The following is a 14,165-nucleotide window of genomic DNA, read 5'->3' on the forward strand; positions in this document are numbered from 1 at the left end:
CGATTATACAAATAAAGCAGTGTTTCTCAAAATGATAGAACACAAAAATTAAATAACTGAATAGAATATTTAAAAATACGCAAATACGTATACGCAGGGATTTCCGTTTTAAATGCGTAAATTTTTCTACAAAATCTTTTCTGGTGAATTTAAAGTTAATTATTTTTTTAATAAACTCCATTCTCCTCTGAATACATTAAGGAATCTGTCATCAAAATTTAATGTCTAAACTCTCCATTTATGTAAATTTTAATTAAATTATTTAATTATGTTTTTGTATCTATTTAATATAAAAAGTGTTTTAGATACATTCTAGCGAAAGATGTCTATTCCAGTGTGAAATTAAATTCAAGTGATTTATTTATTGATACTGTTGATATCAGTTTGATAATATTAATTTGATATGTACTAATAAATTACTATTATTGCACATTAGTAATAAATAAGGTAAATTGTAAATTTTAAATGGAAACAACATACAGATATAGAATACATTATACAATAAAAATACATATCAGTATAAACACATAACAATAGAAAAATTTATTAAAAATTAACTCTGACAGTATCAACTCTACTTAACGAAAATTTAATCAATGACAATATTTAAAAGAAGATAACTCGTTATATAAAAGATTATTATTGACAATATTACACCAGGCGTAAAGATAAACTTATTAAAAAAGAAGATTAAAACCGACATTTATATTGAAGAATATTCAATTTCAAGTTGGCATATTGCTAAAATATGTATAATATCGAAATGCGGAAATATCTATTTCTATTCCTTTGTCTCTAATTTTAATAAACGAAATATACTTTTTAATTAATATTTTATATCTATAATTCTCTTTATTTTAAGCGACATTTTATATGTTTTTAGCATCGTCTGTAAAGATTATGTAATTTGTCGAAGAGAAAATTACGATTTAATTGTTTTTTATAACAACTTTTGCTCATAATTCTCGTTTTTTTACTATAATAAATGTTTTATTTTTTTATTTGAAAATGTGCATGTGACAGATAAAATAGAGAACGTTTTCTCTTTGTTGTCACGTTACGCGGATGTGGCTAGGAGAGAGTTTTAAACAAAAATTCAATCTTGTGACCTAAAAACATTAGCGCGATTGCGCAGTTTTATACAGCTTTCCTTTGGGAAAATTTTCCCAAAGTTCATTTAGTTGAATTTAATAAATAAATTAAAAATTTACCACATTGTATTATACGTTCTAATTAATAATATATATTAATCGGATAATGAACAATAAAGTTATAGAGTTACTGGATAAAAAGATGAACCAGCTGAATTGATTAAAAAAGAATATTATTCGAGCTTGTTTGTTGCCGCTAATTGCAAAAAATTTAGTATATTTCGATGAACGAAATCTAAAATACTTTTTTGTAAAATTAACATTTAAATCTACACTTTTGTATTTTTTACCTACATAAAATAAAATTGTCTGAGTTTTTATGATGGAAGGAGAGAGAAGTCCATCTCCTCTCTCTGGATGACATAACATTTAGAATGATAGGAGAAATCAAGGTGCGCTGGCACAGTTTTCACAGTTTTGGCACATTCGACATTTTAAATACATAAATATTATACTTAAACTATACTAATGTGTGACAGAAAGACCCTTTTGCTACATTTTCATATAGAGTATAGAGGATAATTCTGTATATCAGAACTTTTCAACTCGTCACATGACTATGTTTCCCCACCAAGATTTCATCAGTAAGCGGTTCTCGCCTGAAGTTAATCTCCCTTTCATGATTGCTGAAAATACATGGCAGATCCCCTCTACCTATCTTTGGTAGAATCGGAATTTTCCCACTGACATTTACATCTCGGGTGGGAGAAAGATTGAACGACGTGGGAAGGGAATACAGGAGAAGCACGAGTGTTTGAGAGGCAAAGAGATTTCGTTAGGTAAACCGCACGTCGTATGCGAATTGGTTGGCACTGCTGCTGTATACGGTACAGCTTCTTTGTAAAAAGTGAAAATACGAGCATGCTGCATTATATATTCAATTTGATCTGCTAGCAGGATAAATTGACATGTACCACAAATTCTATCTAACAAATTCCATATTAAATTAATGAAAAATGTAATGGAAAAGAAGATCAAGTCGCAAATATATAAGTGTTATTTCTCGTAACTATTGTATATCTTTTAAAGTTATTTTGTGATAATCAAATAGCAAAATGCTGTTAGGGAAGAACAAATGTTAACAATTTTAAACTTTTTTTAAAATAGAAATATTGAATATGTTTATACATTTTTTGCGCTTGTTAAACTTGTTTTAAATATGACTCAATATACGCCATCTCTACATACAATACGTAAATGATTTTAATTTCAATTGTTTTATTATAACAAATTACTGTTATTATTTAAAACAATTTGTTATACAGGTCAGTATAATTGTCATCATCTACTTAACAGAAACTTTTTTAAATATTAAAACAAATACAAAAAGTTAGGGCTCCTGTGAATAACAAAGGAGCACGGCTCCTTTCATTTAAAATGGGAAAAACGAGCTTAAGAGCCGTGCTGGATGTTGTGCGCCGAAACAAAAACTAATGACCAAAATAAAAGCAAACGTTTTGACTTTTAACAAACAGTCTTCATCAGTAGCTTTTCTTCATCGGAAACTATTCTTTTAACTAATATGAAATTTTAAAATGCTCGAAAATTTACTTGCCTCTTCTCGAATCAGATTTTTTTCCCTTTCTTGATCGTAGTAAAGTCTTGTTTGATTTAAATAAAACTTGGAAAAATAGCACTTGTGTTATAAAAGAGAAGTTATTCCGCGATATCTTCTCTTTCGTCATAAATACATAAACGAAATGCAATGCCAACGATGCCAACTGCCTCTCGTCCCTTACGCATGATAAATTTCATCTCTAATCGAAAAGATATTACGCATAAATTACGATTAACGGCGTACGCGATATTTATTCCGACAATCTAATAGAAAACGACGTTAAGAGTTTGCATTATTCAAAGATACGCGAATACGCTGCATGACGAACGTAGCTTGTTACTCAGAGGCAAAACTAAATTTTACATGTGACCATACCAGTGTGCCTGTTATGCGTTGCAGACAAGCACAAAATGCATAATCATCTGCATACGCCTGGTTTGCATCCAGTGGTCGCGATTGGAAATCAGATTTCCTGAATGTCTCTATATTTAGTGCGGCATAATCTGCACGAGCGTTAAATCGCAATGCGGCGAGCAACGAAAGGAATGAAAAACGAGACGATAAAACACAGGCGCAGTCCGGCGAACGAAATGCATTTGAGTTAAAGTCTTTGCCAGACATAAAGTCTAGGGAATGTATTCCGACAGAAAGTTTCCGATAATCAATAATCCAGGTATGCGCATCTTTTTGAGCTGTGCTCATGCATTTGTACACCAAATGCTATCGTCCTTTAAAACTGCAACTGGCGCAATTTTATTTTACTTTTAATTCTTTATGGATAGAATGATTTTGTTGAAATATCTAAAAATTTAATTAATTGCAGATTTGAAAATAATTTTGTTCAACTATTAAAATAATTATGAAAGATGTTCAAATATAATGTATCGATCTAACAAAATTATTTTTAGATCTGTATCCAGCTAAATTTTTAAATACTTTGGCAAAATTGTTCTTTCCGTGTTTTGTTTTTATTCTTTGTCATATTCCAGCAGAATTTAATGAGACAAAATCAACATCTTTGAAAGATTCAATTAATAAAATCGATAAACTGTTAAATCTAGATGCTAAAAAATGTTTAGACGTTCAAGATTTTACGCAATAATAATAATAATAAATAAAAAAAAATTTTTAATTAATATAAAAGCTTTCAGTTCCATAAGAGCTTAATATTTTATTAATATTTTTTTTATATTAATAAACAATTGCCGTAGATATAATACCTTTTCATAATATTTTTTAAATAAAATATAATTTAAATTAATTGAATTTAATATATTATTGTGAGATCAGATCTTATCATGTGTGCGTCAAATGTGTGTATTTTAAGAAACAGCCTAATATTTTGCACATGCAAAATTTTATTTGCTCTTAATTAATACGCATGCCGTTAACTTGTTAATTAGTGATTGATATTGAAATTACGTCTTTTTATCGATAAAATTTCAGCCTTGAATATTTTCTGCGAACAATACATATCGAAGAGGGATTTCCTGTCTTATCTTATTCACCTTATTAATTGAATCAAACTTCTGCAGCGACCGATAAGCGCCTTATCGTACAGTACATTCGCTGATACCAAATTTTTAATGGAATTAGACATATAATTCAGTTTTTACAGTATTATTATTTCGACATAGCTTTTATCTCTTTACAGGTTGGTTTTAATAGAACTCTTAAGGCAAATTTATAAACTTGAAACATATTTTTTTAAATTTTAAAATATTTCATTGAATCCTAATTCAATGAAATCTTGAACTAAAAAAATAAAATAAAAATAAAGAGTAAAATCTGCCGCAGACGATGCGTTTTTCCTTACCAGATTGCTTGCGTGCTCCTATGCTGGCAGCCTTGCTGGTTGATGTATTGAAAATGTGTAGCATACTGGCCACGTTGCTGGCGTCTGCTGGATTTTCGTAATAGATCAGGTGCTATTTTTCTTGTGTGATTTTGTACTGGTTTATTGTGAGAGCCAATCAGGATGCAGTCTCATAGGTTATACTGGGTTATACCTGGTTATATGATCGATGTGTCGTCTTTACCTCAAAGTTCAAAAGTGAATTTACTTAGCAATTTTTCAATAATTAAAAATAATCCAATAGCAATTTTACAACGATGTACCACTGTGGCAATAACCTCATCCATCTCATCCATATTTATTCCATCAAACAAATTCCAGTTGTTCAGCCTGCACGAAAACTCGCACCGTATGAAGCCACAGCCAGCAGCACTGCAAGCACTGCTGTACGTACGGTAGCAAGTAAATCCAGTTAGAAATCTAGCAAGGAAAAACGCATTGTCTGCGGCAGGCTTGTTAAACTGAAATTAAAATTTACGTACACTGGTAGAACTGCATATTAAAAAGACATTTGGTAATTGGAAGATACTCGATGTGTGTGTGTGTGTGCGTACGTGTGTGTGTATGTGTGTGTGTATAAAATTATAAAATTACACACAACGCACGCACGCATGCACGTACACACACACGCACACGCGCACACGCACACGCGCACACACACGCGCGCACACACACACACACACACACACACACAAACGCGCGCGCGCGTACGCACGCACACAATGGAACTGGCTATTTGACCCAAAACGATTCTTGACCATAGCGATCTAAATATAGATAACTATGTGACTTATCCGGCTCCAAATTCACTTAATAAAGAAAATAGCGAATTATAATAAAAAAATAAATACATGATTATTTATAGTGTAGTAAGATTAGCAAAGATGCGTAGCAAACCTTGCATCTCATGATACATGTATTTTTTATTAAAACAAAATATTAAAACGTTTTTAAATAATAAAAAGAATTACTTTTACACTATGAAAATTAATATAATGGCATGTGCATCTAGAAACAACAAAATTTAAAACGTTGCTTCCTATATACAAAGTAAAATAACATCCATACCAATCTAAACATTCTGGATTAGTCTAAAGAGTCGATGATCTATGATATTCCGTGATTTATGATTTCACAGTTTCTCTTATATGTGTGTATGTGTATATATTGTACATACATATATAAGAGAGAAACCATAAATCACGAGATACCATGAATCATCGACCGTTTTATATATATAAAATTATAAAAGATCTCGATTTGATATCAAGCAAAAAGCAATTTATATATATCCTAAATTACAATTAAACGACACACTTGGAAGAAAATAATTACAATTATTTGTATTGTTGCAATATTTGTGTTGTTTAAATAGTTTGATATAACTTACCACATAATTGGCATTGCCTCTTTTATTACCGTACTGTGTTTGCTTTACAAATAATTACATACTTGTCATTGTTGAATAATAATATTGAGTGACATTTTGAGATCGTTACCATTTCTGTCGTTTACGTACACATGTCCATATACTTTCAGAAAATAAATTGCATGACGCACAATAGCGTGATAATCATCGTCCATTAAGTTAATGAAAAAGTCTATGCATTAATTTTGGAATTTAAAAAATATCTTTTTTTTATTACTTGTTTTTTGTATTTAAAATCTAGTTTGGAGCATATTTGTTATGAGGCTTTTTAATTAAAATAATTTTTCTATAATTTTCTTCCTTAATATTCAAAAAATAACACTGATCTTAAAAAAAAATTTCTTTCTTTTCCACAATGTTTAAAATTTTACGGATTCATATGCAGAAGATGTTTAGAATCATCCACAATCCATTGACTCACATTGAAATTCATCATTTCATATTCATTGCATTCCTGTATTAATAAACAGAAATATTTAAAATTTTGAAAGAGTCATTATACGCGAATGTGATTTTATATTCAAATTTACGTGAACGAAAAGCGATTTTACGACAGGAATTATTCACGATATTCGGTTTTTAATATATTGAGATTAAAGAAATTCTCTAGCTCAACATAAAGTGTAGGATAAGCCATCGGATAAACCACAATTACTTCCTGTGATAACTGGAGATATACATAATTTTTTTATCAAAATTTATTTTCTATATTGCTGTTTATATCACTATTTAAAAAAAACAATATTTTATGTCTAACGTAAAACGTAATAATTATTTATGTAAGTAATACAAGATAATCTTATTTATCGATTTTAACACATATCGAGTCTCTCTCGCTATTAGTGAGACGCCTCTTTGACGCCAAAAAGACGTACTCGCCCCTTTGAACCAATAAGAAGGAATTTGTCGAAGCTAATTTTCGAGCTATTACCCACCTCCGATGTTTCTATCTCTTTGTGACATGATTATTCTATACGTCACTAATTGCATAAATGTATGGCCAGGACAAAGCAGATCATCGAAATGCAAATCTGGTCTACAATCAAGTTATTTGCATGAGAGAATTGGATCTTTAATATAATTATATGTATAAAGTGGTATATCTTGCATTAACTACGAGTATACTACTAGTATCACATAGTTTTTTTACTTACTATGTATAATTTATAAAGGTATAGATATTATTGTTATTTAATATACAGAACATACACTAAAAGACTAAAAGATTAATTGTATTTATATTCTCGCGTAAATGTTAACGAATGAAAATAAATTTGAATGTAATTACTTCTGATTGCCTTTACATATATGTACAAACATATTTTCGTACCATGAAGGAGGATATGTCATCTTGTTTGTTTATTTACGTTATTTGTAAAATCTACAATAATTAGTAGGACATATTTCTCTTATTACACTAATAAAGTTCTGAAGTTAGAATCACACACATTTATACATACATACTCGTATATTATGTTTTTGTGATGATTCTCTTATATTTTGCAGATATCTAAATTAGTTCCTCGCGAGTTTGCTTGACTCGTGCAGCTCAGGAATATGGCATTACTTGATCAACTTTAGCACTTTAAGAACGTCATAAATAACTTGAACGCTGGTGAAACAGCTAGGGATGATAGTATGATTTTACATACACGCGTCAGATACGCAATCGTGGCGTGAAAGAAAGAACGTACTTTTGATAAAAATAAGAACGTAATTTTATAAAAAAAAGAGGCAGATATGAATTGTGCAGTCTATAGTCCAAATACATACATTTCGTCATTGCTTCGCAGTTTCATGTATTATTCAAGCAAAGTGCAATAATTCACGTATGTTCGCGTTCGTTTGCTTATCCGCTTACAGTGAATAATTTCATAACCCACCATGGCACCGTCGCATCAGTGTTTGAAGGTGTTTCTGAAGAGGGAGAGAGAGAATTTCGCAAAATTATTATCCAAAATATGCACCGCAGAGCTCGTGGCCATGAAAAAACGAAAGTTATATAGTAATATAATTCCGAGATTTTACACGCTTAAATTTCAACGAAATTTTGCTCATTTCATCATATAATGCACCTTCTACGCAACTTGATCTTGTCGGAATAAAATTATAGTCACGTACATAACGCGCGAATTTTTAGAAAAATATATTTTCTTTAATGATATAATATATTACAATGTTAATATAGTATATAAAATAATGTATATTTAAAAAAATAATATAGAAGTAATGAATCATATATTTTAGAAAATATAAAGCTTATGAGTTGTTTGTGATGTAAAATTTAATATTATTTTCTTTACTGTTTTGCTTTTTTGTGAAATTATAAGAGAAGAGTATTATAAAGAAAATTTTTTTTACAACTTTTTCGTTTCTCTGTAGTTAAGGAGAATATAAGTTACATCAACATTCCATTCAACTGCTTGCGGTATTTTATAGAATTGTTCGTAGACCATTATTTTTTATCAAAATGTTTTGTTTCTGTTACCACGCGTCACGAAAAATATAAAGATTATAAATCGTACTTTTATTTACGTAATACCGTTAAATACAGTATTTTTATTTTGCACATTATTTCTCTAACAAGCCAATTTTAAAAACACTATTTAACAGCTATAACATTATATAAGTAATTAAATTCATTATAAGTAATGAAAAATAAATTTTTAAATTGTCTATATTCTAAATATTTCTATCGTTTTGACAAATGTAAGATTCGTCGATAAATTATTTTAAATGGCAATTTAATGCATGTGGCTGACAATGCTGTGAACAATGCTATTTAATTAACTGCAAGTTTCCAAACATAATTATACATATAATTATGTTTGGATTCAAATTCAACGGATTAGCCGCATGACAGAAATAGAAGTACATCATGTCGTACAATAATTCCATTTTAACTGCTGAATTATATTATTTTAATTAGCTGTAATTTTGTTTCCAGTTATAAGAAATAAAGGCGGCTCAATTTCTCTTTTCGCTAAATTCGTTTTTTAATCTCACCTTAATTATACCATTCCATTTTTTTTTATAATTATTCTCTCTCATTCTTTATTTCAACCGTATTTTAAAATACCATACGTGTTATAGATATGCCTGCTATTATTATCGCATCAATATTTGAACACCATGAATAATCAGTTATTTAAATTTGACTAACGGGACTTATTTTCTTCGACCTTTCATATTCATTTTCTATTTCTGTTATATCTTTCATAGTAAATTATGATTATTGACGCTTAGAAACACTACAACTTGTGATTAGCATAATGGGGAGCCGTTGGTAACTCGTGTGCGATCGATTGGCTATGAGACTAATTCGTAAGCTATAGACAGAAGCTACCGATCGATAGCTGCTCTGCCGCCGCGCGGTTTTACTGCAGTGATACAGCCTTGCACTTTGCAACATTACATTCGTCAAATTAGTTATGGTAGTATATGTACGTCCAATTCATAGAAGAGAGAAAAAGACAATATTTACAACATTACATATTATTACATACGGCATGCCGATAAGCGTGTTAATTAGATTTGATTATACGATACGAAAGTCGACATCAAATGTATAAAATGTTTGGATGTCTTTGAATTTGTTGAAACCTTGAAATTTTATCATTTATCTTTTGTTGAAGATTTGTACAAGACTCGTGCGAATAATTTTCGATCGCATTCTGCAGTATTTGTGTAAATAATAATAGAGACAGATATATATTTCTGTTATTCGTGGATGTGTTGAAGTATTCCGTGATAGTATTTTAGACTTTTTGTCTCGCATAAACTTTTTTTTTCCCCAAGCACATTACGTGCTTGGACAGTGTTATAAAGTTGCAGGTGAAGCAGATTATATAACAAATTTTAACAATTTAGAATATCTCTTATAATAGAAGAAATATTAATAATTTTCTGGCTCATCCGCATTGAGATTGAGACGAACGAATGCATTGTACAAAGTAGAAATGTACATTTTTGTACATTTTACGCTTTGTTGGCGTGTAATTGCGAAGCGATGGAGGGATTAGATTAGATATTTTATACCAGTACAATATTTTATTAGTTAAATTTTTGGAAAATTTCAGTTGCATCTCCGCCAGACAGACGAGTCACGAGAGACGATATCGGAGTAGCCTCGGGCGGTGTAGCGGTGAACAACGCGGCTGCTACCGGTTGTAGCAGTAGCAGCAGCAGCACGAGCGGCGGCGCAGCATCCTCGAGGTCGCGCAATCCTTCCTCCTCTTCTCCCGGTCGGAATGGCCAACTCTCCAGTAAGTTTTTGAGGTATTACAACCCGAGGTATAACGCTTCGACAGTTGGACTTGTGATCTGTTTGCCTACTCGCGCAAACGCATCTATCTCATCTATCTGTGCACAGAGAAAAAAGTATGTGGTATTTGTGACTATAATTGCAAGGTTGGAAAATTAGGAGTAAGAGAAACGTTTTTATAGTTATTATCACTATATTGTCAGTACGAATAACCTTATATGTATAGTTGTGCCAACTGTGAAAAAATTTTACTATAAATTATGATAATCACAATTATCAATATGGTAAAATATCAAGATACGCGTATGAAAATTAAAATAACCATTTTTATATTGTTAACGCAACTACATTATAGTGAATATAATTATTTTCTTAACCATGCAATTATAGTCACAAATACTTTTTTTCTCTGTGTATAGTAGTACACAAAATTGTCACTAGATGGCTGCGATAGCGTTCTATTTCTCGTAAGAAAGAAAACACATAGAATGGTATAAAAGACGAAACATTTTTCTGATGTTTTATTATAGTAACATAATTTTTCTGATGAATTTCCTATAATTAAACCTTTTTAAACTCCCAATATTGGAACCGTAGTAGATGTAAATGTAACTATACATGAAAGGTAGAATGTTATAATTCAGAATCACTATAAATTAAAGTTACATTAACGTATATTATAGTTATAATGATCATAATTCATTGTTAAAGCAGCTATAATTTGCATGGTTAAAATAACTATAAGTTTATAGTTCGCACCGAAAACCACTATAAATTATAGTTGAATTGCAACCTCTTCTTCTCTTCTCTCAGTGTGCATTTATCGATCACGCATCGCAATCTTCGCAAGTTATACCATACTATGTATTATACCATACTATGTATTATTGTATTGTATAATTAAAAATAGTCCAAGTTACTGTTTTGCAATCGTTCTGCGTTGTTATTTAAAACATTTTTATACTTTTATTCAATTATACTAGTAAAAGCAATTACGTTCATTGTATTTCAGAAGGCACTTTGACGATAGTACGTCGAAGTTCAGGCAAAAACAAAGGTGTCAGCGGTGGAAATTTCGAAAGTTCTCCACCACCGCACAATCCCGATACTTCGTACTTGGCGAGTCAATCTGTCGATCTCGAAGAAATCCTCGATAATGTTGATCTTACGACGGATTCGCTTCCTGCCGTTGATACCCCTGACGCGTGCGACAAAGCTGCTCTGAGGTATTATATAGATACAGGTGTTAACGGCTTCGCAAATAACATTTTATATTTAGAGTTTTATCAAGAGTGACATAAATAATTCTTTTTCGATTGTGAGACGAGAAAAAAATTAGCATGCCATATTTTTTTAATTTCTTTCTCAATATATTACAATGTTGTGTGGGGGGTGTTAGTTAACAAAAGATTAGAATTCTACGTCGGGGAAAGTATTTACAAGTGACTCAACGGCATTGAGCTGAGAAAATTAAATTAAATGTGTAAAGAAAAAGTATTTATCGTAACCCTTTGACGTTTGAAGAATTAAAACTGCAATCTCGACTTGTCGCGTAATTATTGGAAAGCGATTGGAAGCAAATATCTAGTTAGAAGGCACGTTATTGGCGATCGGAGAACGGAAAGATATCTCTTTTTTTTTGCAGATTGAGGTGTTTATTGAGGCAGCTACAACACGGGGAGATATCTGCCGACTTACTCCAACGAAACTTGCACTATGCAGCTCGCGTACTCGAGGCTGTTTTCATCGACGAGACCAAGTAAGTTTCTTTTCGAACGAGAATTCCAAGCCTCTCACGATCGAATGGAAAGCAACAGTCTCTAATACTAATACTGATCATTACCCGCAATTATTTTAAGTACTGCTATTTCTTTCCCTAAAAATTTACAGACATTGCCAGCATCCTAACGATTTCAACATTATCTCAATCCTAATGATTTCAACAAATCTTAAATCTTAAATCTTGTGGTTAATAACGACTCTCTTTTATAGACATTGTCGAATATCCGATAAGGGCGAGATTCAAAGGCCATCCTGAATAATTTGTTTGATTAATGCGACAGCATTTGCGTGATCGAGACAAAAATGCCACCGTTTACAAACATGTATGATGTAATCGTTTTGCGTTTTACACGATCTGTAACGCTTATCGATTCGATTGTTTCACAGTGGAGTTTGCGATCAGCTATTTTAATGGTTGTCAGTCTGTTTCATTAGTATGGTACGCAACGTGACCTTTAAACATGACACATTACTCCTTTTCATTTGCTAGGCGCAACTTAAATTCAATGATCCTCTATATCTCGTAATGAGAGCTTTTAGTTTTCCCGATGCGTCGTGCCGGATAAAACTCACAACCCCTGTTCAATTATTGGACGATCAAAGATTCAGCTGACCGTGAAGGACAAAGGCTGGCTATTTCCCATATGCGCGCGAATGGAATCATTCAAGTACAAGTGATCTTTGAAACTTTCGCGTTTCCTTCGTCCCAATAATACAATACATTGTGACGATCCGCGTCAGGATTCCTCCTCGGATTCGTCCCTCTGGATTCCTATAAATTCGCCCGAGAGAAATTCACGCGTTGACGCCTCTTTAACAGTCAGTGCGGTTGAACACTGATCTTCTCCGCTAAATCAGGGGTCGTCAGTTCAATCCTCAAAGGAGATAAGTATATTTTCATTTTTATTCTTTTTAAGCACAGTTTCCTACGTTATTACAGCTCGTATATATTTACGTACGTACGTATGTATAATATATACTCGTTTTATGCGCGTACGTATGTACATACATACTGAAACTAAATACACGCTTTAAATTTTTACTTTTGATGATTTTGTTATTTCCATCTCTTGCGTTATCCGTTTGTAAGCAATACTGAATCACACGATCTTAACAGATTCTACAAATTTCTATGCCTAATAATTTCGAGAGACGCGCATTTCAATTTATACAAAATTTTCCACGTTTTTTTTCCGATATCACGCTTGGGGACAATAAAATAAAAATTTTTATTTTTAGAATGTCGTTCATTTTGAGTCATCGCGTATCGTATACGATAAGATGTTTATCGTTATGCGATACATGCATCAAGTGCGTGACAGCTGCACGCAGCTACCTATATTTGCACCTTAAACACCACCTCTTTGTCTCGAAGATTATCAAGTTTTTGAGTTGAAGGAGTTTCGCTTGGAAAGTTAAATGCTTGATCTCTTTTCTGATTTTTCGCGACTGCATTGCGGTGGAAATGCGTTTTAGCTCGCTTGCATATCCCGCAGCCTTTGTTTTCCAGCGATGACACTATGCAACCGTGAAGCACGACGCATCGAGTGTATTCTACTCTTTTGTTCTAGATTTTTATTTTAGATTAACTAGATTTTTTGCGACGTAACATTAGATTTATCGCAACGTGAGAAGAATCGTCGATGAGAGCGCAGCAGTGCGATGATAGTGCCGTGATATTAAAATCACAAGAAAAAAAGAATAGAAAAATTGTTATGTTGTATTACTCTAATCTTTTTTACACATGAAACTACTAACAAGCACTACCGCAGGGTGAGTTCAGGCGGGAATGAGTGCGCTCGGTCATCACGTAGGGGGGCGGGCCTGACGTCTTCATCCCTAGGGGGCGGCTTGGACCCAGACGGACCACAGGGCCACGCGGTGGTAACCCAGAAACGGAAGCTTCGCACCCCCGTATGGGCAAGGTTGCGAAACATTCACATTTCCAGCCCCCTTTACGACTTTACGTTCGATTCCTCCGATTTCTATAAAACGATCTCCTCCAACGACTCTCCTTCCTCCTTCGTTTTTCCTCCACTTACTTTAACTCCATCCGCACCATATATCCGTGCCGTTGACGCTCTTTGTCGTCCTCTTTCTCGAACGATAAATTTATGCTCGCGTTT

General features: G+C 32.3%; 1 protein-coding gene across 16 annotated transcripts in view; it reads left to right on the plus strand.

Moving 5' to 3' along the window:
- Positions 1-14,165, plus strand: part of LOC105198448 (calcium/calmodulin-dependent 3',5'-cyclic nucleotide phosphodiesterase 1) — a 100,188-nt gene that overhangs the window by 73,719 nt on the left and 12,304 nt on the right. For 14 of the 16 annotated variants that reach the window (XM_026136531.2, XM_026136533.2, XM_026136534.2 and 11 more), the window contains 4 exons: positions 10,073-10,258; positions 11,270-11,483; positions 11,903-12,016; positions 13,812-13,964. In XM_026136531.2, the coding sequence (XP_025992316.1) occupies positions 10,073-10,258; positions 11,270-11,483; positions 11,903-12,016; positions 13,812-13,964 (667 nt within the window). The remainder of the gene's footprint in view (positions 1-10,072; positions 10,259-11,269; positions 11,484-11,902; positions 12,017-13,811; positions 13,965-14,165) is intronic. The other 2 variants (XM_039446142.1, XM_039446144.1) reach the window with 1 other exon arrangement.

The sequence above is a fragment of the Solenopsis invicta genome, chromosome 2, assembly GCF_016802725.1.
Source record: "Solenopsis invicta isolate M01_SB chromosome 2, UNIL_Sinv_3.0, whole genome shotgun sequence".
NCBI classification, from domain to species: domain Eukaryota; kingdom Metazoa; phylum Arthropoda; class Insecta; order Hymenoptera; family Formicidae; genus Solenopsis; species Solenopsis invicta.